The sequence below is a fragment of the Cololabis saira genome, chromosome 4 (assembly GCF_033807715.1).
Source record: "Cololabis saira isolate AMF1-May2022 chromosome 4, fColSai1.1, whole genome shotgun sequence".
Lineage (NCBI taxonomy): Eukaryota > Metazoa > Chordata > Actinopteri > Beloniformes > Belonidae > Cololabis > Cololabis saira.
The window spans coordinates 22,558,724-22,585,752 of NC_084590.1; the positions used below are offsets into that span (position 1 = coordinate 22,558,724).

The 27,029-nt window shown below is 38.4% G+C and overlaps 1 protein-coding gene across 1 annotated transcript in view; it reads right to left on the minus strand.

The window, feature by feature from the left end:
• The window catches only part of megf6 (multiple EGF like domains 6), a 60,649-nt gene extending 34,148 nt beyond the window's left edge, over positions 1 to 26,501 (minus strand). Inside the window, exons 1-8 of the mRNA XM_061719149.1 lie at positions 26,419 to 26,501; positions 24,223 to 24,357; positions 23,611 to 23,720; positions 23,082 to 23,186; positions 5,112 to 5,234; positions 2,356 to 2,478; positions 800 to 925; positions 168 to 290 (exon numbers count right to left, since the gene is read on the minus strand). Coding sequence (XP_061575133.1) covers positions 168 to 290; positions 800 to 925; positions 2,356 to 2,478; positions 5,112 to 5,234; positions 23,082 to 23,186; positions 23,611 to 23,720; positions 24,223 to 24,357; positions 26,419 to 26,501 — 928 coding nt within the window. The remainder of the gene's footprint in view (positions 1 to 167; positions 291 to 799; positions 926 to 2,355; positions 2,479 to 5,111; positions 5,235 to 23,081; positions 23,187 to 23,610; positions 23,721 to 24,222; positions 24,358 to 26,418) is intronic.
• Positions 26,502 to 27,029: the final 528 nt, after the last annotated feature.

Genomic DNA, 27,029 nt, shown 5'->3' on the forward strand with positions numbered 1-27,029 from the left:
AATATGAATTAATTTCTCACACTCCGGTTGGCTTATCCCTTTGCACAGTAGTTGACTTCCGCTGTGCATGACTTTATGTCCTTAAAAGGGGGCCACAAGAAATTGACGAATAGTTTTCATATGTGCATACAGTATGGATGTGCGTGAGAGAGATAGATCTTCCTCACCTTCACAGTTCTTGGCATCTCCAGCCAACATAAAACCACTTCGGCAGCTGCAGTAAACTTGGCCGACTTCTGATTGGCAGTCCTGGGCGCAGCCTCCATTCCCCTCCGTGCAGGGGTCCATCACTAACACACACACACACACACACACACACACACACACACACACACACACACACACACACACACACACACACACACACACACACACACACACACACACACACACACACACACACAAGTCAATGGGTGCACATGTGCACAAAATGAAACACGGGGTAATTTTTTTCCCCCAAGTTTCATTCTCAGCTTCAGGAAACAAATGGGATTTTTATTCAGAAAATGAACAAACTGCACATGGAAAATCTCACTGCAGATGACCTCTAATAAACCTAATAAATATTTTAAAAAGATCAATCTGAATTCCCATTCTGCACTGTACCAGCACTCTTCCCAAGGTTGCTGCTTAAATTCCCTACTTCCCTCATTACATTTCACTCCATCACACATCAAGAAATAGTAAATAGCAGTCCAGTTTGCAACAGAAGCACCTCAGACAGCTCTCCCACAGTAATCACATGAATGAACTCTACTTTTGTCTTGCATTTGCTGACAAGATACTGTAGATGACTTACATTCACAGTGTCTCCCATCTCTCTTTAGCTGGTAGTTCCTCCGGCACTCACATTTGTAGTGATTGTTGCCCATGTCCACACACTTGTGCTCACATCCGCCATTCAGCACTGAGCAAGAATTCACAGCTTTGGAGTAAAATAGACAGAAAGAAAGACTGGTAAATAAGCAGACCCAGGTGTCCAGTTGCACATTTAGTGGTAATGAGACTTACATTCCCAAAGGATTGTGGGTAAAACTGAATTAGTTGGCTTTCACAGACAACCTTCACACCTCAAACTCTGCAGCTGTATTATTTTCATGGAAAATGTTTGGGTAAAAAACTGGAAAATTATGATCAGTGGGTAACCCTGGTTGTTTTCTAACGATCTTTCCGTCCCGTTGCTCCGATGACTTAATGACGTGCTAAATTTGAATATTAACTGTATGCATTCTGGGGACTTTACCAGAAACATGACGGCACAGACTGGCTGTAAAACTGAAAGCGTGGCTGGATTTAACACTGATTACTTAAACAGACACCATCAACCAGCCCTCTGCCCTCATACTTGTCTGCAGCTGACAAATGGCAGTAAAAAACACGCTATACATAGAACCAAATGAAACTGAGGAATGTATATTTCCAGCTGAAAAAAACAACCTCCATCATAAGCAACAGATATTATATTACTCAAATAATTGGTTTACTACCATTTTAAAATCACGTCAGAACGTTTTCTGTCAACACAATGAAGCTCCATTCCTACATGTGGTACTGTATACCTAAATATATGCAGATATTCATCCCTTTCCTCTCTCACAAAGAGCAGCCAAGGTTACAGAAAAGATCCTGGATCTGGATTTGGAGCCTCTTGGAAGTCAGGTCATGCCTCTGGTAAAGGCTTCATGCAAATCTGCTCATAACATTTTGCGGTATGCTGCTTGCAAGGGTGGTTATGTGGTTGCAAGAGCAAGAACCACATAACATCCTTGGCAGGGGAGACAAACAAAGAGGATGTCAAACAACATGTTTGGCCCATATGTGTGTGTGTTTATGGAGGGGGGTGTTTATGCACATGTATACATTTCAGATGCCCATGCACAGAGAACTGTCTGGAGTGTTGATACCTTAAACTTCAATCTTTCTTGAAGAGCAATAACGATTTAAAAAGTTCAACTTTTATTTAAAAAGAGGGTATACAGTATTTGCAAAATAATTGTGCATTTTGTGGATTTTGTTACAGCGGCCACAGTTCTGAGAGGACTGGTGTTGTTGGTAAAATGGGCCTGTACTGGTTTGTTAGATGCATTGCTGTTTAATCATTTCTGTAGCAGAAGCCACAAAACATTTCTTTTCAACTGAGATCAGCTCATGTTTGGATATCATCACAATTCAACTTGTTGACTGTTTTCTCTTCACTGATTCCACCCATAGACAGAAAACATAATACTCAAACTATCAGATTATCACTTTAAGGGTAAGTTGAGTTGAAGCCTCAGGAGAAACTGTGCAAATATCCTGTATTTTTAATATGGTGCAATGCTGCATGTGGAGCTACAGTATGTGTCTATTACTTACCAATGCAGGTCCGACCATCATTGTGCATGCGGAATCCCTCGCTGCACTCACAGTGGTAGGACCCCCGAGTGTTGACACATGTCTGCTGACATCCCCCGTTGAGCTCCTCACACTCATTTATATCTGAACATATGTAGATAATGAATATGTGTATTAATTCATGTGAATACACCAATAATTACATTAAAAATAATGTTCATTAGGTACATCCGTTACTCATGGAGCATGGCTGAAAGACAGCACCCGACTACAAACAACCACTACAAGAGATTTTATGTGTTACCGTTGTAGTTACTATGTTACTACAACCCCTCCCTGTAAAACATCCACTGTGATGTCAACTTTTCATCTCACTCTAGTGAAAGCAGTGTAGTTTTGTTCCAGAAGAACTTTTGCAATTTCTCTTTCCTGTTTTCTGGGACCATGTGGTTCACTTAATCTAAGCAAGCACAAGAGTTACTGTCATTTATTTTCCTCGAGAGGACAGAGCACTTCCCAAGTGGTGCAAATATTACAAATCATTTCCAAATTGTTTGCATGCTTGTCCTCATTTTCATGTTTATTGTGTCTACATCATCGCCTCTCTGGCAATCTAAGGGAGCAGCTGTCTAGGAAATAATACGACCGTTTTAATCATCTTACGTCAAACAGAAGGACCTAATTGGAGGACAGATGTTAAATTGTGGTTCAGCTTTAAAAAAAGAATAAAAAAATGTATTTTTATTTGCAGACTTTACGCAGGAAACACAAAAGTATTCCTGTGAAGCAGGACTCTTTTGTGCTTTAACGCACAGCCAGCATTTGTAACGGATTCCTGACACGCAGACACACAGAAGGAGATTTGTCAAGGTTAATGACGTACTTATTGGTCTCCTCATGTGAAAGGATTTCAGTGGGAGACATACAATGGCAGCTTATCACTGCAGAAAAAGGTAGTGGGTGCAGGAGCAGGTTTGTGAATGGTGTTGGTGGTGTTGGAGGTCAAGGGGCATGAGATTTGAATGGTATCGTGTGACAACGTCTGGCTCTAAGCCAGACTGCTGAGCCTGCACCTACAAGTAGCAGACTAAACATGTGGGAGCGCTGCTTTTGAGGTGCAAAAGTAAAAACAGGTGGCCTGAATGCTACAGGGAGCAACTATGCTAAGAACCACTGCAAAAGAACATCAGTTTCTGAAAGTAAGTCGTCTCAATAATCCATTGGTTTTCGACAATATAAATGTGACCCAAAGCAGACAGAATAAAAAAAATGTTCTCACTCAAACTCCCTGTCCTTTAACACGAATAAGATAACTCATACAATTTACACAGAAGCTCGAGAAGAGAAGGTCCAGAGCTGTTGAAACTGGTTTGGTTTAGCTTCTACATCTCAGACTAAATACTAAAATTATTTCAATGACATTTGCTATCCTACAGGTGAAAAGTCAGCATCAAAGGTCAGTTCTTACAAGATTGCTAAGATGAATGTGATGGCGGAAATGCCAACTTTTCAAGTTTCTTTTAAAATCTCACTTCATAATTTTACCACTCCTCACCAAATGAAGGCAGCATATCATGAGAGAGTTCATATGTCAGTCTCAGACATAAGACTCAACGACGTGTACAGTAACCTGGCTGTAACACAGTTAGAAGCCCATGTGAACTGTGGTAGAGCGCATGGTGTTTTGTCCAAAGTTTGCAGCAGCTCCCCTTTGCTTTGTAGGATCACCTTCCTCATAGTGACTTCAACCAATATCTGGCTCTCTGTAGAACAAATGTGCACTCCTCAACGGCTGAAGATATTTGGCATGCTGGGATATTCTTTGACAGTCAGCGATGACTATTCAGAACATAGTGTGCGCATCTTTGAGATGTTCGTCCATACGAACTGTGTGCTGAATGGCAACTGCTGACTACCTACTGATTTGTCCCTACAGTCACTTTGTGAACACAACATAAATTGACTAAGAGTTTGCTACTCTGCATGATGAACATGCAAATAGAGTACATTTTCTGCATGTCAATGGATGAAGGTAGACTGAATGCAGGGGTGTCACAAGTCTTGCAGTGGTAGAATATTTCAGTGGCTTTTGTTGACACACTATATATACTTATACTGATTTTTCCTGATTTTTAAAAGGAGGAAGGAAGCAGTCTGACGAGGTTTACAGTATGCAGCACTCTTGTAAAGGCTCAAGTCAAGCAGTTCTTGTCCCACATGACACAGACAATTTAAAGCTAATAATCTAGCCTTAATGAATACAATTATCCATTTTCTAAAATGTCTTCATCTCTCAAAGAGGAGACTGCTGCACCAGTATTCCACTTTGTTCTGTATTTTCATTGCATCTGTGTTACATCTTGCAAGTTAAGGCCCATTTATGGTTCCTTGTGTAATGCCTCACCGTCCTCATACTTCCAATGGTTTTTTTATGTTGCCTTGCTTGTGAAGTCAATTCACCCCCTAGTGGGCAGTGTTGAGTTCACTTCCACATTTATGTCAGTTTTGTATTGTGTACTTGTACATACTGATGCAGACATCACTATTCTGAAATACATCTGTGATGATGTGAACACTGATTAGTAGGAGTGAACAACAAAGGTTCGTCTTAATTGTGAATCACATTAAATATTTTGTATTTGTTCAGAAACACAACAGACATGTCTTCAACTGATTAACTTTTCCATGCATTTAAAAGAAGGGAAAAAAATGTTGGATGAAGAGATCCTGAGTCTGGCTGAGTATGCTACATTCAGATGTCTTTCAGATCATCTTACCATGGCAGGCCTTGCCATCTGTCCCAAGTCTGCTGCCATCAGGACATTTGCAGTAGTAGCTGCCAATGCTGTTGCAACACTGCCCCTCACAGCCGCCGTTCTCAACCTCACATTCATTAACATCTGAAAGAAAAAAGGAGACAGAGCCAGGTTTACCGACATAATACACAGGTGATCCATCGATCCCTTATCTATATCCGCTTATTTCTGTTCAAGGTCCAGGGGGTCCACTGGAGCCTATCCCAGCTCTCTTTAAGTGAAAGTTAGGGGTACACCCTGGACAAATCCCCAGTCTCCAAAAGCTGTGGAACAGTAAATCACCTGACCTGATTCATCAATTCACACCCACCAACCCAACAACTACAGGTTAACTGCCAAAACTGGATGGCTTGAGGTTTAGATTGTCCGAGAGGGTGCTTTTTTGTTGTTATTTCTGCTTTTCAGCAAACAGATTTATTTTTTTTATAGAATTAATTTCCTTTATCACAAACACTATGAGGTCAATGAGAAAATGAAAACTGCTGTTATAAAGACTTTCGTCAATCTTTAAAGGTAGCATTTCTGCAGACTGTATTCATGCAGAACAGGAAATAAGAAACTTCACCAAACACGTTTTATTCTGGTGCCTGACAATTACTACATCCACCAAAAATCAGCTTTAAAAGACATAAAATAGTTTTTTATAACATATTGACCAAAAAGTATTAGTACTTATTTTACAGCCTTTAGGCTATAGATGTTATCATTTTCTTGTGAAAATAAAGCAAAATCTTTGCAATATGGAATTGTATCTTTTGTTAAATGATCACTTTATGAGTTTTATCCAGATTTGTCGACAGCATGATTTGGTGAAGCTGCTGTAGTTCCAGTCAATTTGGCAGTAACATGAAGTGCTTAACACACAAAAACAGTGTTGTGTGACTGGATTAGGAAAAAGGATATGCTGACCGTGAGATGCAGTGCAAACAGACCAGGGACTGAGACTGAGGTGGAAAGGAAAACTTACTTAGCATTTCTCTCCATCTGTTAAGAAGATTGAATGTGGCCCCTCAGTGGAGCAATGTCTTATTAATCTTTGAAGAACAGGAAATTTCAGAAGCACAACTTGGAGAAACAATTTGGAAAGAATTTGACAGTAAATGGCAAAAAAACAAAAAAACAACCAAAAAGTAAAACAGTCCATTTTATAGAAATACGTTTTTCAGACTAATACACACTGGAAAACTCTCCACTTATATAATTATGGTATGTTAGAGGGATGCTTTTTGAATTTCATCCAAACTGCCCATGGCTCCGCTGTAATAAACAAGGAAGTGCATCTGATTATTTCCAGGTTGTAATTATTACTTTTTTTTACATTTGTGTGTACAACACCAGATGGTCCCCTGGAGTTTAAAGGTCAGTCTACATTATAAAGGACTGCAGCATATGCATGAAAACAAGCCTCTGTGGTTTAGATGTCTGATAAGATCAGTATAGTTATATATTTGAACGCACAGCTGCCTGATAGCAAACAACAACAACAACAATGCACTGGTACAAAATTACATCCAGCTGACCAGTTGAGATATGTGCAAGATACATTACAGATTATTTTGTTTGGAATGATGCAAACTAACTGCACAAGTGACTCTGAAATTCAACCATTTGAATTTCCCATATATAGCATATTCGCTGTGGAAGTGAAAGGATTCTGTTTGCATGCATAGGAGCTGACTGAGTATGATTAATATGCTAGTTCTACAGATATGTTTTGTCTACACTGCTTATTTCAGGATAAAAATCGATTTTTAACATCTGGTGAAATCTACAAGACCTCAGAAACTAAGGATGGGTCGCCATACATCTTTTTCAGGCCACACCCACACTTGGTTTCCGAGGGCTTGCAGTCTTGTCCGGCATAATTGGAGGAACTTTTATGCATGGTGATAGGCTGTGCAAATCATTGCAAACTGATTGCCCTTCTGGTCAAGATATATGGAATATCCAGTTTGATACGATCGGATTTGAACACATTTAGATTTCTGCAGTAAGCCTTGTTTTCTGTAGTTTTAGAAGAGACACAGGAAACCTGCTTGCTGCAGCTTTTCATCTTGACAAGGTCCGGTTCAGGCCTCTTGGGCAAAGCTGTCTGACCTTGGTGTTTACAAGCCTTAACCTACACAGTAGTCTCGCATTCAATATGTTCCCATTCATGTGGGGAGGGGAATCCGAGAAACTTTGCATCAACATCCAAGGAAGTGTCTACTAGACTAATGACCTCAGGGGCTCGTCCCCTTACAGCCCCTACTTTGATCCTGGCAACTCCAGTTGCCTTAATGAGCTCACCATATTAGATCAGGGACATTTACCACCATCATCAAGATGCCAAGCTGAGGAAAAAAAAGACACTATATTTGGACCATTTAGACCTTTTATTTCAAAGTTCAATTTTAATTAATCTGGTTAAATAACTGGGATTAATTTGATATTCTGTGTTAAATCAACAGAAACCTTCTATTATTTTTATAATTCCAAAACTTTTCCATGTTTTCCAAGGCAATCAAAGTGCTTTGAACATACAGCAAGATGCAAAAGAAACAATAAGAGTCCATTTAAAATAGAGTTCAAACAAGTAATAAGATTAAACAATAAAAGCTAAAATAGAAGAAGACAGATACATGCACAAAGATAACATGAGCTGGTTTTAAAGCACATAAACAACTGAATCAAAACTGTGGGACATGTTTGTTCTTCAGAATATATTTTAAAAATATTAGCACTTCACTTTGATGATGAGAACTACACAGATTTCTTTTGTCTCCATCTGCTGTTTCCCTGCTGTATTAATATTGGTATTGGCTGTATTAGTGTTAGCTGTAGTAGTTTCTCTGCTGAAATAATTCATTATATTGTATATGTACGCTCATGTAAAGAAGTTTTTTATGTGACTATTTAGCAAATAACAAAGAATGTAAAAGTGAAAGTTTTCACCATATTTCTCTCTTCTTGACATTTGTATGGATTTTTTTAAATAATTTGTCTACATTAATTATTCTTTTGTGAACTTCTTTATAACAGAAATGTCCATTGTGACATGTAAATTTGAACCAAGAGGGGGAAAAAGCATGTACAAAATATGTACATGTAACCAGAAACAAACCTGATAATACATTTCCAGTCAATCCCTTTTTAATATTATTATAAACATACAAAAATAGTGGATGGCAAAAAAGGGATAATATTTTGCCGACCCCCTTCTGATGTTCTCTCTATAATCATAGTCCTATGACTGCTAATGGTGTCTTAGACAAGTTCCTCTGTAAATTTATATATTATTTTATTTATATAATATTTTGTACTTGAAGAGCGGACGGAGCTGGTGACAAGCAATTGACTCAAATTTAAACGTAAGATCCCTTTTTCTTTCATTCTTTCATCCATCCATCCATCCATTTTCTATACCCACTTTTATCCTTTGCAGGGTCACGGGGATCTGCTGGAGTCTATCCCAGCTTGTATTCAGGCGAGAGCCATGGGTTCACCCTGGACAGGTCGCCAGTGCATCGCGGTTCATTCTTTCATTCATTCATTATAGATTCAGAAATTACAGAGCTTTAGATTTGGTTTGACGGTTTTATTTGGTGGTGAATGTTGCTAGAAAAGAAACAAAAGTAACTAAATGGATCCAGATGATCAATTCTTTCCCTTCTTAGATAACAGAGTCACTTACAGTAGTTGGCCTGGAGTGGCTCACTTCATATTTTTTTTAAATCGCTGTATTTTGTTATGTGTCAGCAAAAAGCTTCTTGCTCTTTTACAAGATCCAGAACCAATGAGAACAACTCGGACACACGCGAGGTTGGAGAATTTCGTCAGTGGAAACCAACATGTTTGACTTTGCATTTGACTCTTGGCACATGCAGGCATTAAAATAATCATTTCAGCCTCAGTCCAGCAATCATTGCATGCATTCAATGCAGGGACCTCCCACATGCAAGTCTTGCTCATGGATGCTACTTTTAAACCTCCAAGATAAAGGATTCGGAAGACAAATGACATATCATTGATACATGTTTTAATCCATCTCCCACTTTGCAAAATCAGTCCATTCCTTTAGCAAAAACACACTTAATCCTGAGGCTCCCTCAGGAAACATCACATGATCATCATACCAAAACCAGACATACGATTAATAGAATATAGTTTTGTCTGTGAGCAACACATACGCTGACTAAAAACAAGTTTACAAATCAATGCTATTTTTCTCAACTTAAACAATCGCTTCAGCTCCCAAACAGGAGGGGTCTTCCTCTATGCAGCCTCTGAGCTTCACAGGTACAATTATAGATAGTCAGTCTTCAAGTCGCTTACACACAGATGGATTACATGATAATCTCAACAAATCGTCTTTTCTTTTCTATATTAAGGAATATGGCTGTATGTTTTTAATTGTACAACATGCTAGTTTTTTCTGTCTCTGTAGGTCTCTGAGTCTAAATCTTGTCCAGACTGCCCAGGATGTCAGGATAGTGCAAGACTGTCAGCTCAAATCACCAAAAACATTCTGCAGAGAAACCAGTGACCCAGTGACCTAAACCTGAACTTGAGCCTACATGGGGAGACCTGAAAACAACACTGTTATTCCTGATCCAACCTGGGTGAACTTTACTGTTTCTCCCAAGTGAAAGGGAGAGATTTCCAGAAAAACCTCTTAATGAACTGGATTAAACTAGCAGCATCACTCCCAAGAGGCTGTCATTGGTAGACAAGATGCTTTAACCAAAAGTTAGATTTGAAACATAAGGCCCATTCTTCAGAACCTGAAGCAATTTCCTTAATTCTTAATGAAAGGTCCCCTTTGAACCATGTTTTCAAGTAATTCAAATGCTCGCTTTTCCTTCTTCTGTACTTCAGCCACAGAAGTTGATACCAATTCCTTTTTATCAACAATATAACAACAGGTTATGCATTGAAATGGTCCAGATTGTTTAAACTAAACAGGTTCAAACCCATGTATTATTCAAGTTTTCTTCAGGCTTTTTTTGGTGTAATGGGTGACATTTTGCTGATATTAACAAGTTATAATGGTTAATCAATTAAATGTTAAATAATCACTCCTTTCTTTACTTCGGTGAACTTAATACTTCGACTATCAAATTCAAACCCAAAAAGGAAGAGCGACCGAGTCCTTGTCAGTTTTTCAAGGTCCTACTTTCAAGGCACAGCAAACGCAGTACGATGTAAAGCTGGTACTGTGGCTTAACATAATGCTTTGAATCTGTGCAGTGTACTGAATGACATTTTAAGACCTAAACAGTTTAAATCAAAGAAACACGGTTATGCTAAGTTTGACTTTTTGATTTAAAAGAATGCACTGTATATTCTTAATCAGATGTATCCCTGGAAGAGTCTAAAAATGGAAAGTGTTTGTCTCTTGGTGATTTATGAATGGGAATGATAATGTTTCCCAAAAGGTAATGGAGAGACCAGGCAGCTTTCAGTGCTCTCGTGTTCAGTCGTGACTCCTGCTGATCTCATCAGGCCCAGGGCTACTGACATTACTGTCCTCCGCAGTGCAGTACCTCCCCATTCCACTTTCTCCAAGGACCAACACACTTCCTCTCATTTAAAAAGTGCATAGACATTTAGTAAACGAGTAGACATCCAGCCATGCGTCCATTCACCTCATGGTAAAAACATTACAAATCAAGACAGATAACTGAATCAGCAGACCTCAGTATGGTGCGTCTCTTAAACCTGTTCTGTGAAAGTGGAGGCCTTAGACATCAGACCTCAGTTGTCAAAAGAGATACTAAAACCTATATCCATTTACGTATTCTTCTTTGCCAGATGGAATATGAATTAGGAGCAGGGATGATTTGTCTTCTTCACGCAGTCTTTATTTCTTCGTTTCTAGGGCAACAAATAAACATAACAAAAAAATTGCTTTCCCAGCTAATATTAACTTGACAATGTCAATTATCTCAGTTGGATAAAATGCTCGCCTGACACAGCCTGCAGGCCTCAACAATAGGGACTCCTTTTGCAAGCTTTTTTTTTTTTACTTTATTGAAAAAAAGATAAATAAATTTGAAATTGCAACATCTGCTCTTAAAATAAACCTTGGATATACACCATGAAGAAGAGTTAGAGCTGTCAACTTCAGGAAACATTTTTCAAATGCTCTTCTGAGCATCAGAGACAAACGTTACAGCAGCGCCAGTTAAAAAAACAAAACAACAACCTTTAGAATCACACCCGTTTGCCAAAGATCTGTAATATTTCAAACAGAGATGCTACACCTGATGAACTATGTTCACGTGCAAACTCCTTATAATACAAAAGATGAACATTTTTTAATGATTATTGGGATTTCCCCATCAATAGAAATTAGCTACAACTTTGGTTTAAAAAATAAAAAAAATAAATCCAAAATTTTAAATAAGTCCCATCAAGTTGAAAAAGAGAAACCCTTGTGAAACAAAACAAAGAACAACTAACTGAGCTTTAATGTGTAGCACAAAGAAGAATGCAAGCTTTTACAATCTGCTCAGTGGGGTTCAACGAGACAAAAGTGTCTTTGTTTTCAAGATTTGACATGTTTGATAAAGGAATGCAATCAATCATGATTATAAGACGCCAGAGCCATGATTGCATTAGGTCCTCATTCATTCATTCATTCATTCATTCATTATTCATTCATTCATTCATCCGCGCAATAACAGAGTAGAAAAATAGTTGTGTTTGATATGGGAGAGTCAGATCAAGTATTTCATATCTGTCGGATGTTTAAATGACTTGTAACAACACTATTGTGGAAAAACTTCCTTTCCGTCTTCTAACTAAGAAAAAAGGACCAAACATTGCCCACATTTTGAAGTTTCTTGCCTCATAACAGCTCACATGTTTCTCATTTGCCCCATTAACACCAAATATATGCTTTAAGACAAAGAGGATCTTCACAGGCCGAACTGTTTATGATTGAATCAGATGTGACGTTCAAATCTGGACACACATCATTCTCTTATTTTTCATCTTCTTTCATATTAATAGCAGTTTGTTTCCTTGCAAAAGAAGGGGAAAAATCTATATGAAACGTATTTATTCACAAGCAATATTTAGGACCATGTGTGAAAATTGATAAACTGTGTTTATAGAGATAAATATTTAATTTTAAAAGTTTCCAAACAAACTTAAGGACTCTTTAACAGACCTTAACAGTGTCACGTGTCCTTGTGATGAATTTTACCACAAACCACTTCTTTTAATTCATGACTTTTTATGTGTTATTTAAATGAGCCACCTAAACATAGAATTTTGTCCAGCAGAACCTTGTATGTGTCTGCAGTCGGTTAGCCTGCTCATATGACCATCTTCAACAAAACAGAAGCCTAGCATTTTTTTTTCTTAAAAAAAAAGAGCCAAAACTGACCAGAACTGTTCTCCATATTGAAAAACAATCAACATTTCACTCCCCTGGTCCATTCCTATTCCGGTCCGGTGCATTATGAGAAATCGTTCAGGCTGAAATAAGTTCACCTTCCATGAGCTGCGTTTCTCACAAAGCGATCAAGGAAAACTTTCACAAACCAAGAGAAGATCCTTCAATAAGTTTTATTTATTTATTGGAGCTAATGTTACACGCCCAAGAACAATCCAACATCAAGGACAATAATCTCTTATGCCTCTAAAAGTATCAGAAAACTGCACTTTCTATTGCATGGTTATGGTTAATCCCACAGCCCATTAACTCAGACTCATTCTGCATTCACCTTTAAAAAAAGAAAAGAAAAAGGGTGCTGTGCCTGTTTGAAGTAGGAAAACTTCCCTGCCATGTGGCAGTCATCAGGGCTTTAATTAGCTTCCTCTTTAATAGCCATGGCATCCATGTAGCTTCTGTACCAGATCCTCTTTTTTCCCTTTTTCCAGCTGATTTTGGACCCGAAAAAAAGAGGTACACCCTGAACAGGTTTTTATATAAACCTTTTCCACCAAACATGCCAATGACTGTCCTGTTTCCATCGGACAAAAAATGGCATCTACTGGTGAAAGGTACGATATTAGATATCAAGGGCTTTTAAAATCAGTTTTAGTGCCATAATATCCTTGAAAATAAAAGTTTAACAGTGCACACTTGTGGTTTGCACCAAAGATATTTTGAGAGTAACGTTCTGACTACTAAAAGATTACATGTTTGTAATCTTTAGACTGATGACTTCTGGAGGGAACTGTTGGTCTCCGAAGGGTAAACTTTTTCAATTTGTATACATTTTCAACACACAACAAAACACAAAACATCAACCAATCTGTCAGAGATAATTGTGACATTTGCACAGCAATTCTTGAAAAAAAAACAACTTTGGACTTGCACAGTTGCCATCAACTCAATTGGGGTTAAACAAGTCCTGCTGTCACAGACATTTGGTTCCAATCACATCCTTGAATCCCTGACCCACCCAAGCCTATCTCCGGACTGGACCATTCTGGATTCCTCTGAGCCAAGACTGAGACCCATCTGACAAACAATGATAAGGGGAAAAGAAAGTTAATGCACTTTTGTTGCCAAAGAGTCAACAAAAAGTGCATAGACTTTTCCCTGAGTGCTGCAATTTCCATGAACTAAGTGCGTGGAAAGATTTAGAGAACATAAACTATGTGCATGATGAGTTAGGTCAGAGATTTATTACAAACCTGTAAAAGGCATCAGTGTTCACCGATGCTGTGAGAACCACTACAGGTGCTGCACAGGTTTCATCCTTTACTCTCTGCTTTTCCATTGCAAGGCTGGGCCTGACACCACAACTTTCACCAAAGTAAATCTGGGACTAGATGTATTTATTTTACTCAGCCGTGTTTTGATTGTAACCACACCTTCATATTTTGACTCTACCGGATCTTTGAGCTAAACTACTTCCAGAAATCTAAAAGAGAAGATATATTATTCTATTACTTTCTATTTCTTTCACCAGCTCTTTCATATAAATTCATAGCAGGAACCACAGCCATGACTTTGAGCAGATTATTTTCCCTGCTGTTTAATGCAGGGACGTATGATGCTACAGCCAAAGATATGTGGAAGCAGCAGAGGATTTCAAACACATGACCCAAAACCCATAAAAAGATTAAGTCTATACCAAGTCTATACCTGTGTATTCGAAAACTGTAATTCAAGACAGTGTTTTCTGAATCATTAACAGACTATAGCCTCTTTAAAACACAACTGTTTTACTTTCAAACCGAATAAAAAATAAAGATTTTTCCAATGATGCTGCCACAGAAATTGCCCAAGTATCATCGGTGAGAAAAAAAAGTACACATATAAATGGGTAATAAGTACCAGGAATAACGACATGGGCTCCAACAAGAGAGCTGAGTGTATAATTATAACTGAGTCAGCATATTTTCTTCCACCGTTATATTCACCTCCGTCCTTCTGTAGAGAGAGCCACTCACTCTCCAGACCTGGTTACTCCTTGCTATTTCTCAGTGTTTCATAAACTTAATACCAGTATCACTTATCTTGCAACATCTAATAAAAATAACTTTTAAAGAGCTCACAATAAACACTTTATCTTTCAAAATCGAACGCTACAGGCTAGAAGCTAGATTATGTGTCCAGCTCCATCTCGTAAACACATAAGAAAGCAGTGCACCAATCATCACGTTGAGGTTTCAGCATGTACAGAGGCTGGACGCACACAAAGAAAGGTGTGTTTGACTTAATAAGAAAGGAAGGTCAGTGTCTGAGGCACGGGGAGACAGTCCAAGGTCCTGGGGATTAAAACGTTCAAGTTCACACAAAGAAGAAGATTCTCATCTGGGAAAATGTCACTTTCAATGAAACGGCAACAACTCTGACATTTCCCTCGAGTTGACTTAATATGGAACAGGATTAAAAGTTTTTGAATTTGGAATAAAACTAGGGACATTTTCATATTCTCTGGGGGTCTCTGTTATTGAAGGACAGTCTGACAGCAGGCGCACAGCAGTTTTCAATTATGTCACTGACTGTAACACAAGCAAAGATGCTATTGTTGCCCTTTTGTTTTGGGAAACTCAAACGGCTCAACATTTTTTCGTGTCTGTGCCTTTATCCATTTTATATCTAAGAATGCAACTAGCGATAGTTAGTCTTACTCACACCTTTGTAACTGATGCAATTGAGTCACTTAGATCAAACTGTTTACAAATGTACAGTCCACTGTAGTTTAATAGGCTACCTTGAGATACATCTAGCTGCATTTTCTCTCAATACAGGGGTTACATCAAAGCAACTAACTAATAAAGGCACACGTTCCCTGTCCAGGCATGGACTGTGGATATTGTTTATTCAAGCTGCCATTTAACATTACATTTTTGGTTATACATAGGATACCCGCTTATTCCTGTTTAGGTTCATGGGGGTTTGCCGGGGCCTTTTTGGGGTTAAAAGCCAACAGCGCACATTTGCCAGTCCATCACAGAGAAACGACCTGCTCACAATCACTCCTATGTACAATTGATAATCTATATTTAGCCTAACACACATTTAGAATCGTAAATTAGCCAAACATGCATAACTAAGCCACCTTTTGGGCACATGCAATATCATCTAAAGTGAATCTATGATCTCACTCTGGAGTCAAACCCAGGTCTCTATGACAAAGGTCTTGAGAGGAGGCATGTGCCCAGACACGTCTCTAGAGCGTATCCTGGGAAACATTGAGATTTTATGTTTCTATAGTCTTTGTTTTATTGTGACGACTGGTTTACTGTGAACAACCCATTCACGCCAAACAAAAGCCCCATGAGGCTGTGACCCTCTTTTTTTGTGGACATCCCACTCCCTCAGTAGTGCAATATATCTGTCACTGACATTATTTCATGATTAAGAAGAAGAAGTTTTAAGCAAACAACTGCATGCATATGGTGTATATAAATGATGTAAGCATATATTATGTTAAATTTTCTTTGATATATTACAAAAAAAACTAGAATACGAGTCTCTTCCACACAGTGAGTCATCAAGGTTATTACTTGCTGTTCCATTGGGGAGAGCTGAGCCGGTAAAACACAAACTCAATTGGACCTAAAAATACATTTTTTCATAACTTTGATTATGTGTCTTCTTTTAGAAGCTGTTTTTATTCAAAGCCACTAACAAGAGAGAAATGCTTTGGGGAAAAGTGTGGCTTTAGCCTCTTACCCAAGGACACATCAACAAGTATATTGGAGCTGCTGGGGATCATACCAGATACCGTCTGTTTGAAGAACACCCATAATATTCCCTGCGCCTAAGCCACCCTTCTAGTGTTCCTTTCTGCAAGAAAATCACAGTATCTGCTAACATTATTAGTGGCCTTTTAACACAGTTAATACTCCTAACACCACTGGATCCCATCTTGGAAAATGTCCACAGCCACTTTACTCGTAAGTGCTTTAAAAACAGCCAGGCTTCTTTAGTGAGGACAGGTGGTTTGAGTTCTTGTACAGTTACATGCTCGTGGTCTCTTGGTTTCTTGATTTCATGCAGACATACACCAGTTTAAAAAAAAAAAGAAGGAAAAAGCTAATCCAAACTTTAATAGAGTGAGACTGTGGCCTTCATAAGCAGGATTTAATACAACTATTACAGAAACAGCTCCAGTGTTTCAGCATATGATTTGGGCTATATCCAGGCTGTTTATTACCTCATAGTGTCAACGCCTTGGTGTCAGTTGCTGACATACATTCCCATGGACAATGCCTACTGTCTATTGTAAGAGATTGGAAGCAGGTGGCCAGTGGACCCCCACAACACACCGCGGGCCCAACCACCACAACTTGGCAGCAAACACCAAAGAGAATAACAATTCAAGAGACCAATTGATGATGAGTGTTGAAAAGTGGGGAGAGGGAGTGCAGATAGGATTCTGGCATGAACCATTACCAGACTTTTCTGCACGAAACTGTGGATTCTCAATTCACTGAAATCCTTCAGGGCTGAGCTGTGTTGAAAATGTACATTTTGTATTTTATTACCAAATTAATAGCAAACAAAAGAAATAACATCTTATTTTCACTGTAAAAAGAAGTATTGTATGCATCTTTTTATCAAAATTTTACACCATATGTGTATTAACATACTTATATTTAGTCTTACTACTTCTTTTAATTTAAGATGGCATATTTCTCCTGTTTTTGCATCCAATTAATGGTCACCTGGGAAAACTTTCATGTTTTTTAATTCATGATTTGAATATATAGCAACAGTGCTAATAAAAACTATGACTCCCTTTTGGTACCTTTCCCATTTTGTTGTATTTCTACCTGTAATTTAAATATAGCAGTTGCATATGTTTCAGGAAGACTATTTTATATTCAAAAAGAAAAATAAGTAAATAAAAGAAAAGGTCGGTGCGTTAATGGGTTTTGTTTGAAAGCTAATTAATTATCTGATTCTGCCAGATACATTCAGAAGAAGTCACATTTTTACTTACTTCAGGTAAGTCCACATGTGTCCAGTCTAACAATCACACAGTGTCAGCCTAAATCCACCTGGTATCAAAGCAAACAGCATTTATAACACCACCAAGCAAGCATTTACTGTACAGTGAGCTAAAATAACCGAGTCAAATTCCCTGTATTGTTTGACCTGACTTGGCCAAATAAACATGATTCTGATTCTGATTGTGATGAGAATGAACACCAATGAGCGTGGAGTGAAAATTGGAAAAGTGAAGATAATGGGTGTGATACAGAACAAATAGCACAAAAGCATCCATTGTATGTTTTATCTTTGTATTTACATATTTGTAATGTTTTTCTCTGAACCCATGTTTGTTTTCAGCACTTTGGCCAATTGTCTTGTTTTTAAAGGGATTGATAAACAGACTTAAGATGAGTTGAGTTGTTTGACTGGATGAAGGATCACCACTTTCAGCTGAAGTCCTCTTTAGAATGAACCCTTGGACATCCCATCTGTCTATCATTACCTTGAAATCAATACCGACTCTTCAACTCTCACTCCAACTAGAGTGCTGAGGCCCTTGGATGTCATGGTTGATGACCAGCTATCCTTCATTGACCATATTTGCTGCCATCTCTCACTCATGCCACTTCGTCCTCTACAACAGTACAGGCCAAGGTTCTCCCTCACTCGGCTACTGCAGTTCTCTCCTTGCTGGCCTACCAGCATGTGTCATGAAACTCTTACAGATGACCTAGAACACGACAGTGTATCTGTTTTTTAAATAAACCAAATAAGGCCCACATTACATCTGGTCAGTGAGCTCCACTGGCAACCCGTTTTCACACACATTAAGTTTACATCACTAATACTTTCTTATAGTGTTTTTGCTGGCTCTGCTTCCATCCACTCTTAGTAACTTACATTCCCAATCAATCACTGCATTCTTTGCAGAAAACTTGCTTGGCACTGGCATCCTTAAACACATGGCGAGCCCTGTCTAGACGGTTCTTGCAAGTCCACGCTGGAGTGGAGCTAAAAGTAGAAGGGCATCCCACTCCATTTTAGAGAATTGCCTGAAGACACATTTCATTTAAACTCACCTTCTTCCCAACATAATAACATTCATAACCCTCAACTTATTCCATTGCACTTTATTTTATTGCACTTATCGGTTTACCTTTCTCTCTACCTTCCTTTATCCCTTACAACTCTAATTCTATGAACTAAGCCCTTTAAACCCACTATAGTCTCCTTTCATACTGTAGTTTGAGAAGAAACCTTGATTTGTAAGAGGTTTTGGATAAAAATGTCAGCTGATTATTAAATGTAAATATAAATTATTTTAAGCACCAATTAATTCATTATTTGAAAAATGAAAAAATATGCCTAACAATCCAACCATGAAAGAACAGACCAGCAAAATTCATGGACCAAGAGAGAAGGGAATTAGACACCAAAGATAAACCTGAAAAAACTGAGTCCCACAGCTTAGACTGGAGTTCCTGTCCATAGGACCACTTTAAGCTGTACACTCCACAAAAAAAAATCTCCATATGGAAGAAATTAGTCTCATCATACATGATTAAAATTTAATTATTTGGCTGTCAAGAAAATACTGTGTGCAGTATGAATCCGGTGCCCCAAGAACACCTTGACACCATCCCCATGATGAAGCATGGTTGTGGCAGTATCATGCTGTGAGGATGTTTGTCTTTGACAAGTCCTGAGAAACTGATCAGACTTGAAGGGATGATGGGTGATGCTAAATACCGGGAAGCATATGGATGTCATGAAATGGCCCACCCAAAACCGAGAACATTTCCAATTGAGAATCTGTGGTGAGTTCAAGATTCTTGCAGAACTCACATGTTTTGAAGGAGAAGATTTAGCTTTGACATGAGGAATAACAACTTATTTTCTCTTTTTGTTGGACTTATTTCTTACTTATTTTACACCTTTAAAGCAGTAGGTATATTTTTGTAATGAGCTGCATAACGTTTGTTCTACATTTTGTAATTATCTTCTTTTACTTTCTGTTGTTTCAGGGATTAAGTTTTGCTGATCCACTGGATTTTTCCAGATTAATCTTGATTTTCTTGTGTTGCTGTTTTCTTGAAGCCCCAGTTCACAAAGGTGCAAAAAAGCATGCAATGCACCAGGACCTGGCTAAGAATGGGTTGCTTTTTGGGAACACAACTGGTTATAGGAGGCATTCAAATTAAACAGGGCAGTAGATACCACGCTGCTCTCCAGCAAGTCCACGTCCAACTCCCCAGTGGTCTGAGGGAGCCAGAGTGTCTGCACAAATATGGTAAGAGGGATCAAAGCTCTAAGTGCTCTCTCCAAGGGTGATTATTTCCAAGCAACCCAGCATCCACGCTTCTCCAACCTCCAGCTTCCACAGCTCACAGCCCAGGTTCCACCTCATCCAGTCTCCAAAGGGGACAATGGCATTTCTTCTGCTGCAAAAAAAACAACTCCTACCCACACGACTATCTATGTCTTCACCATGACTAATGCCTAGGTCAACATCAAAGTCTTGGCTACTGCCAATACCACATAAATCTCTGCCAAATTCCTCACCTCTGCTCCACCTATCAATGCATCTGCAAAGGTCCTTTTTGCAGCAGCCCAAACCTCAAGTCTTCCCTGCTACTCTGCTTGTCTGGTCAGTCTCCCAGTAATACGAGATGTGTCACCAGTCTGTAGTTAAATCCTTGCTGTGTAATGTATCCTATTTTCTTTGAGTGTCTGGCCATCTCTCTATGTATCCCTCTAACTCTTGTTGTGTCCCCGATTGTCATCCATCCCTGTCTCGCTGTTTTCTGTGATTGTTTCACCTGCTGTTCTGAGTGTATATTTTCTTTCCTCCTTCTCTTGCTAGTTTGTCTGAAAGTCCATTGTTTAGACATTTATACATACACTTATATACACTTTATTGTCCTTTGTATCATGAGCTGCGTCAAAAATTATTTGATAGATGTAAGAATCTGGATTTGATGTGGGTAAGCGATGCTGAGAGACTCAAATGGGTTTTTGATCATAAAATATTTGCACTTGCTAACTATTTGGAGAAAGCGTGGGATAGGCGAAGAAAAGTAACATATATGTAAGAATATACATTCTGGTTTTTGATTTATTTATTTTTTATTTATTTATTTTTTCCGGTGTACATTGTGCAGCTCCCAATTAAGTGTGTGTGATATTGTGTATCTGATGATTTTCTGTTTCTGGTGTCTTATAATCCCGTAAAGGGATGGGTCTTCGGACATGACACAAAAATTAAATTCATTCATTCATTCATTCATTCATTCATTCATTCATTCATTCATTCATTCATTCATACACACACATATACATTATAAATATACAATATGTGCATGGGCACAACCCACAAATGCATCAGGCTTTTTGATAGTATAAGATTTATTGCTAAGAAGCATTGCTAAAACAAAGAAATAATCTACAAAACACCAAATTCCCTTACTTTTAGTGGTACGTTTATATACACAAAAATAAGGGACCTGATTATTTCCTGACTCCTTGATCTCTTGCATTTTAGATCCATTTTATGCAGACTTGGCCATTTTGATCAACTGACACTGCTTTTTGCGCATCCATCCATGATCCAACACATTTGCTTTACTTACAGATTGTATTCACTGTTAAATGTCCTTTACATAAAACAGCACTTTTCTTTTCACTTGTTTACTGTGTTCATTTACTCATTTGTGTAATTTAAAGTTGTCACAAACAAACGATACAAAGGACATCTGTGTTTAACAGATGATTGAATTCGGGATCAACTGCTAAAGCACCTAACTTGTTAAACCACGGCTATACCAATAACACATGGGCATGGAATACAAACATGACTGCACACTTAAACAAAGTCCTTGAAGCATGCTAAAATGGAAAATCTTGGTGAACTCTGCCCTGAAAGAGCATATTGCATTCATCAGACATCATAGTAAGTGTTCAAAAGATGGACTGTCATGGCATATGGAACAATAGCCCTATTTAACATCTAAGCACAAAGCTAGTTTTGTCCAACCGCTTTACATCCTGCCCACCAGCAATGCTACTTCAGCCTACAGGGATGATTTTCACACCTGTTTTTATCGCTTATGGATGTTTATTTTTCCATTTCTAAAAAGCTCTTAACTTTTTTTATTCTATTGTACAAAAGGTACTAATCAAGCAATTATTGTTCAACATAAAATAAATAAACAAAAAAAAAATCTACGAGATTTCCAGATGAGGTTAAGAAAAATAAATTTAAAAAAAGTTTTACTGAAAAGTAGCATCGGTGACAAATTACTTAAACCCTTACAACACAGTTGTAAAGTCGGTGTTTCAAGCTGAGGATCAGTGGAGGAACTTTCCTAAAAGGATCTTGGCTCACTCTCTGACGGTATAATGAGTCTGGCAGAAGACCGATAAATATGTTAGGGCAGATGGGAGGAGGAAAAGCATTTTACAAAAAGAGACAAGAGACAGGTATAATATGTCCGCTGCCGGTCTGTCACCATGATGTGTGAGAACCTAAGAGCCCATGTCAAAACAAACACAAGAGCTGCCTCTAACAAACAAGAACACCTCCCTGTCAAAATGCAACGTGGAGAAGAACTACTTAAAACCTCTGGCAGCATGAGAGGTTTTAGGTCTCCTGAGGAAGTCCAGCAGCGAGATGGAAAAACCACTGCATTGTGTATGTGTGTGTGTATGTGTGTTTGTTTATGCTTGAGAGCAAGAGGGGGGGGGGGTCTCTCTAAGCATTGATATGTTTTTAAGAGCTACTATAACAACCCTTTTTTCTTTTAAATAGTTGAGAGAAAAGATAGTGATGATGGAAACAAGACAAATGTCGGAGACAAAAGAGACAAGTTTTAGACAAGTAATGTTGAGAAAAAAACAATAAGCTATCAAAAACTGCAAAGCACAGTTTATACTGCACTTTATACACTTTGAATTAGATTTTTTTTGAGGAAGTGCACATATTCAACTTCTGACAGGCTTCAGCTGAGATGATTAATACTGCATATTTAATGCAAGTACAAAGTTCAAGCCTGCGGCCAGATAGTCTACCACAACCACTGGAAATGTAATGAGACTCGAGCACCATGCTGCTGAATGCTGATAATTAATCTTCTATATGGTTGCAGTCAAAAAGATATCTCTCAAACCCCAGCTTCATATGGCCATAATGTCCCACTTGCCTTTAAAGGAAACCAATGGCCCTAGAAAGCACTTCAACCTTTATCTACCAAGAAGCACTCACATCCACTCATACCTACAATGCAGGTTTCTTCTGTTTTTGCAAAGAGAAAGTAAATATAGGAAAAGTCATGCACAGCGTATTTATATAGCATATTATATACATGTACCTCTGTATTATATTTATTTATTTTGCTGTTCCTGCTTTGGCACTTCTGGTTTGTTGCAACTTCTATTTCATTGCTTTTTATCTGTCACATGTGCAACAAAATGAATGCTGAATATGACTCTAAACAAGGTGAAAGTTGTAATTTTTCATCAACTGGAAGTTAAAAACTCACCATACTGGCATCTGGTCCCTTTGAAGCCCAAAGGACAATGACAGATGTCGTCTCCAGTCTCTGCACATTTCCCCCCGTTGAGACAAGTATTAGCGCTGCATATTCCTGCAGACGTTAACACACCACATACCTGAATGTTGCAGATGTATTTGTATCCATTTCTTTACAGACACATGTGTGGCGTGTGTGTGTGACTGGGTGTGGCTTAGCCACATGTCACTAACTGCCCTCCTCACCAGCCCACTGGTGGGACCTCTTGCCTGCTTCATGCTTCTCTCATCTACTTGTAAATAAATCAATTTTCACTTTCCCATTTCTGTCTCGGCCTCTGCCTCTGGCACCTAATCTGTCTGTCTATGCATTTGGGTCCTACTCTAAGCCCACACATCACAATATGCTTTGTGCATAATGTACCTAAATCTCAATCTCAGTCTAGCTTGACAGTTTCCCCATTTAATTCATTCTGAAGTTGATAACCTGTCGCTATCTGATATTTACAGGATGTAAGTGAAATGCTTCCATTACTCACTATGTAGGCATCCTCTCTCATCTTCCCTCTGAGTCCAGCCAGGACAACACTTATAGACTGTGTGCAAATCCATACTGTACACTTGCCGGTATGATGTGTAGTACGCTGTCCTGGGGAGGAGAGATTCTGTATTACTTCCATGGTTTCAGATCATCACATTAGAAATTTTAGAAACACTTGCAGTGAAGTGATGTGAATTATCGCCCACACAATATTAATTCAAATCTGCTTAGCCAAGTTTGGCAACTCATCACACACCTCGTACTACAAATGTTCTCTAATCATCTTGATGAGAGTACATTTTTGGGTGTTTCCGCCATTTATACCAAAAACCTTGTAATTTTCTACTGATTCTCATTTAAATGAGAGGCAACTACTAGATTTTCAACTGGAAAAAGGAGTTAGCATGTGAAAAAAACTCTAAAGGCGGTAGGGTACATCGTGCTAAAACACTTACTCACACAGGTGGCACTTATAACTAGTAAAAATAATACACATAAATGAGCTATATCTGTGTGCATGAAATACTTCTCTTAGTATGTATCTATTCCATCTTTGAGAATAAGACATGTTAACAATTTCTGTTTACAGTGACAACGTGATTACTCTTACCTCCTCTCATAGCCTATACACCATCTGTGGGTGGTGCAGCCCTGCTTCAACACCGTCACCATGCGGGTAAAAGCCTGGACACAAGGCTGACGGTTCCCCAGCAACGACATCTCCTGGTCGGCACAAACATTTGGCCTGTGCATGGGAAACACATGGAGATAGAGGTATTAATATGTATGTATCCATCCATCCATTTTCTATACCCGCTTTGGGGTCTGCTGGAGCCTATCCCAGCTCATCACAGGCGAGAAAATATATATATATATATTATATATATATATATATATATATATATATATATATATATACGTTAGGGGTGGGACGATACGGGTAACTCACGATTCAATACTGTGGCGATGTGTGGCCCATGATAACGATAATATCACGATACACGATATCTACGATATTCGATATATTCTAAGAAATTTCATCAATGATATATCACGATATGTGACTGAAAAAGAAAAAAATACCCATAAAAAGGAAAACGTCTGTAGTTATGCATTTATTCAATGCCAAAACTTCATACAATGTACAAAGAAAGTGCATTTGTATAGAGCCTCACTGCCTAGTCTTGTAAATGTAAACACTGTACAGCTGTACAAATTAAAGTGCATAAACGTTAATAACATGTTTTATATAAACCAGGACAGTGCACTGCTTTGTTTCTAATACTGAAAAGTCAGTAAGCGACTTAATTTTGAATAGTACCTCACTGCCTCCTAGTCTTGTAAATGTAAACACTGTACAGCTGGACAAATTGAAGTGCACAATAGTGCGGTGACAACCGCCTAAATCCATTATGTGTTATCCAAAATATCGATATTTGCCGTCAGTTTATTGATTATTTATTGCGACAGAGAGCGCAACAATATATTGCAATATCGATTTGTTTCCCCACCAATATATATATTATTGTGGAGAAATCTGCCCTGAAAGAGCATATTATAATGTAATAATTGTGGCACTCAAGTGAACTTGATTATATGCATGGAGCAAACAGATATAAAGTTCAGATGTTTGTGTTTGGCAAACGCAGCATCCTGACATCTGCACATGCACAAACACTTGATTTGAGATTGCCTCCAGCCACTATTAGACACCTGATTCAATAAGACATGCATACATGCACTGATAGGTAAATATTGGCTGAAACGTGCATGGGTTTGAGTGTACAGCAGCAGCGCTGTGCAGCTCGCAGTGGTCTGTGGTCAGAGCACCCAGAGGTGTCCTGCTCCAAAAAACATCTGGATTCAATACGGAGGGGCTCCTAGTTAATTAGAGGAAGTATTATGCTTGTCCGGTAATGAAAAAAATCCCTTTTATGATGTGTGTTTAAACTGGAAGCCTAAAGTAGAGCACTGTCCAAAAACAAAATTTTAAAAAATCCCGTTCTGATGAAAATCAGGGGCGTCAATTGGGTATGGCAAGGTATGGCAGCCACCACACCTTGGTTTCAAGGGTTAAATGTAAATGTTTGTTTTTTTAAATACAATTATGGAATAACTACAAATGCAAATAAGAACAACATGATCGATTTCACTAGTTATTATACACTGCAAAAACTCAAAATCTTAACAAGAATATTTGTCTTATTTCTAGTTAAAATGTCTCTTTTTTTTTTAATCTCATTACATTTAAGACAAGACTCAAAAACAACTATTTTCACCTGTTTCAAGTAGATTTTCACTTAAAATAAGTAGAAAAATCTGCCAGTGGAACAACATTTTCTTTGCTTGTAATGAGAAGATAAATCTTGTCCCACTGGCAGATTTTTCTACTTATTTCATATATTATAAAATAAGAAGTTATTTTTCTGGTGATGACTCTTGTTTTAAGTGTAATGAGATTTTTTGACTAAAAATTAGACATTTTAACTAGAAATAAGACAAATATTCCTGGTAAGATTTTGAGTTTTTGCAGTGAGTGAGACTGCATTTGAAAAAGTTCCAATTTTTCTTGACCACACAGATAAGCTACATAGCAGACTTCTGTGATGAGTATTTGCTGGACGTGTTGATTGATACTCTAGTTAAGTTCTGTGACTCGTAACCTTGCCATACCTTAGCTTTGACTGAATTGACGCCACTGCTTTTGACTAAATGTGAAAGCATGTCAGTGTCGTTTCTTCAATGCACCCGACAATTTCATCAAAAGTGTCAGATGATAACGATGGAAACGTCTAAAGTTACTCACATGCCAAGTTGCAGCTCCAAGGATGCCGTTGTAAAAATAATGCTGGAGAACATGATAAACACGATGAGAATATTTGGAAACATAATGTCAGCCAGTTTCAAACACGAAGAAAAGGTCTCAGACAGTGCAGCATCGATGTGACCGTTAAACAAAAACCATCCTGACATGCATGGAAGTCCGCCTTCAGACAGGATTCAGGACTTTTTTTTTCAGCATTAAATTCCCAATTTTCCGTTGAAGCTACTGGATAAGAAGAAGAGGGGCGACACCGCGTGTAAATCACACCCACAGTAAAGGTGGATTTATGGTTCCGCGTTACACCAACGCAGAACTTACGGCGTAGGGTACGTACCGAACGCCGTACCCTACGGCGTAGGCTCTGCGTCGATTTAACGTGGACCATAACTCAGTCTTAACTGTGGGGTCATCTCCTCCAACCCCCAGCCATCTCTCTCACATCACTTACCAGTGGTCTCTCGAGTAAATACAGCGTTTAAATCCAAATTCTGTAACATTTGTATTTATCTTGGTCCATATAATTACGTCATGTTGAAAAATTACTCACTCACAAGAGTAGCCTACCTAAAACAGGAATTGAAAATATGATATGA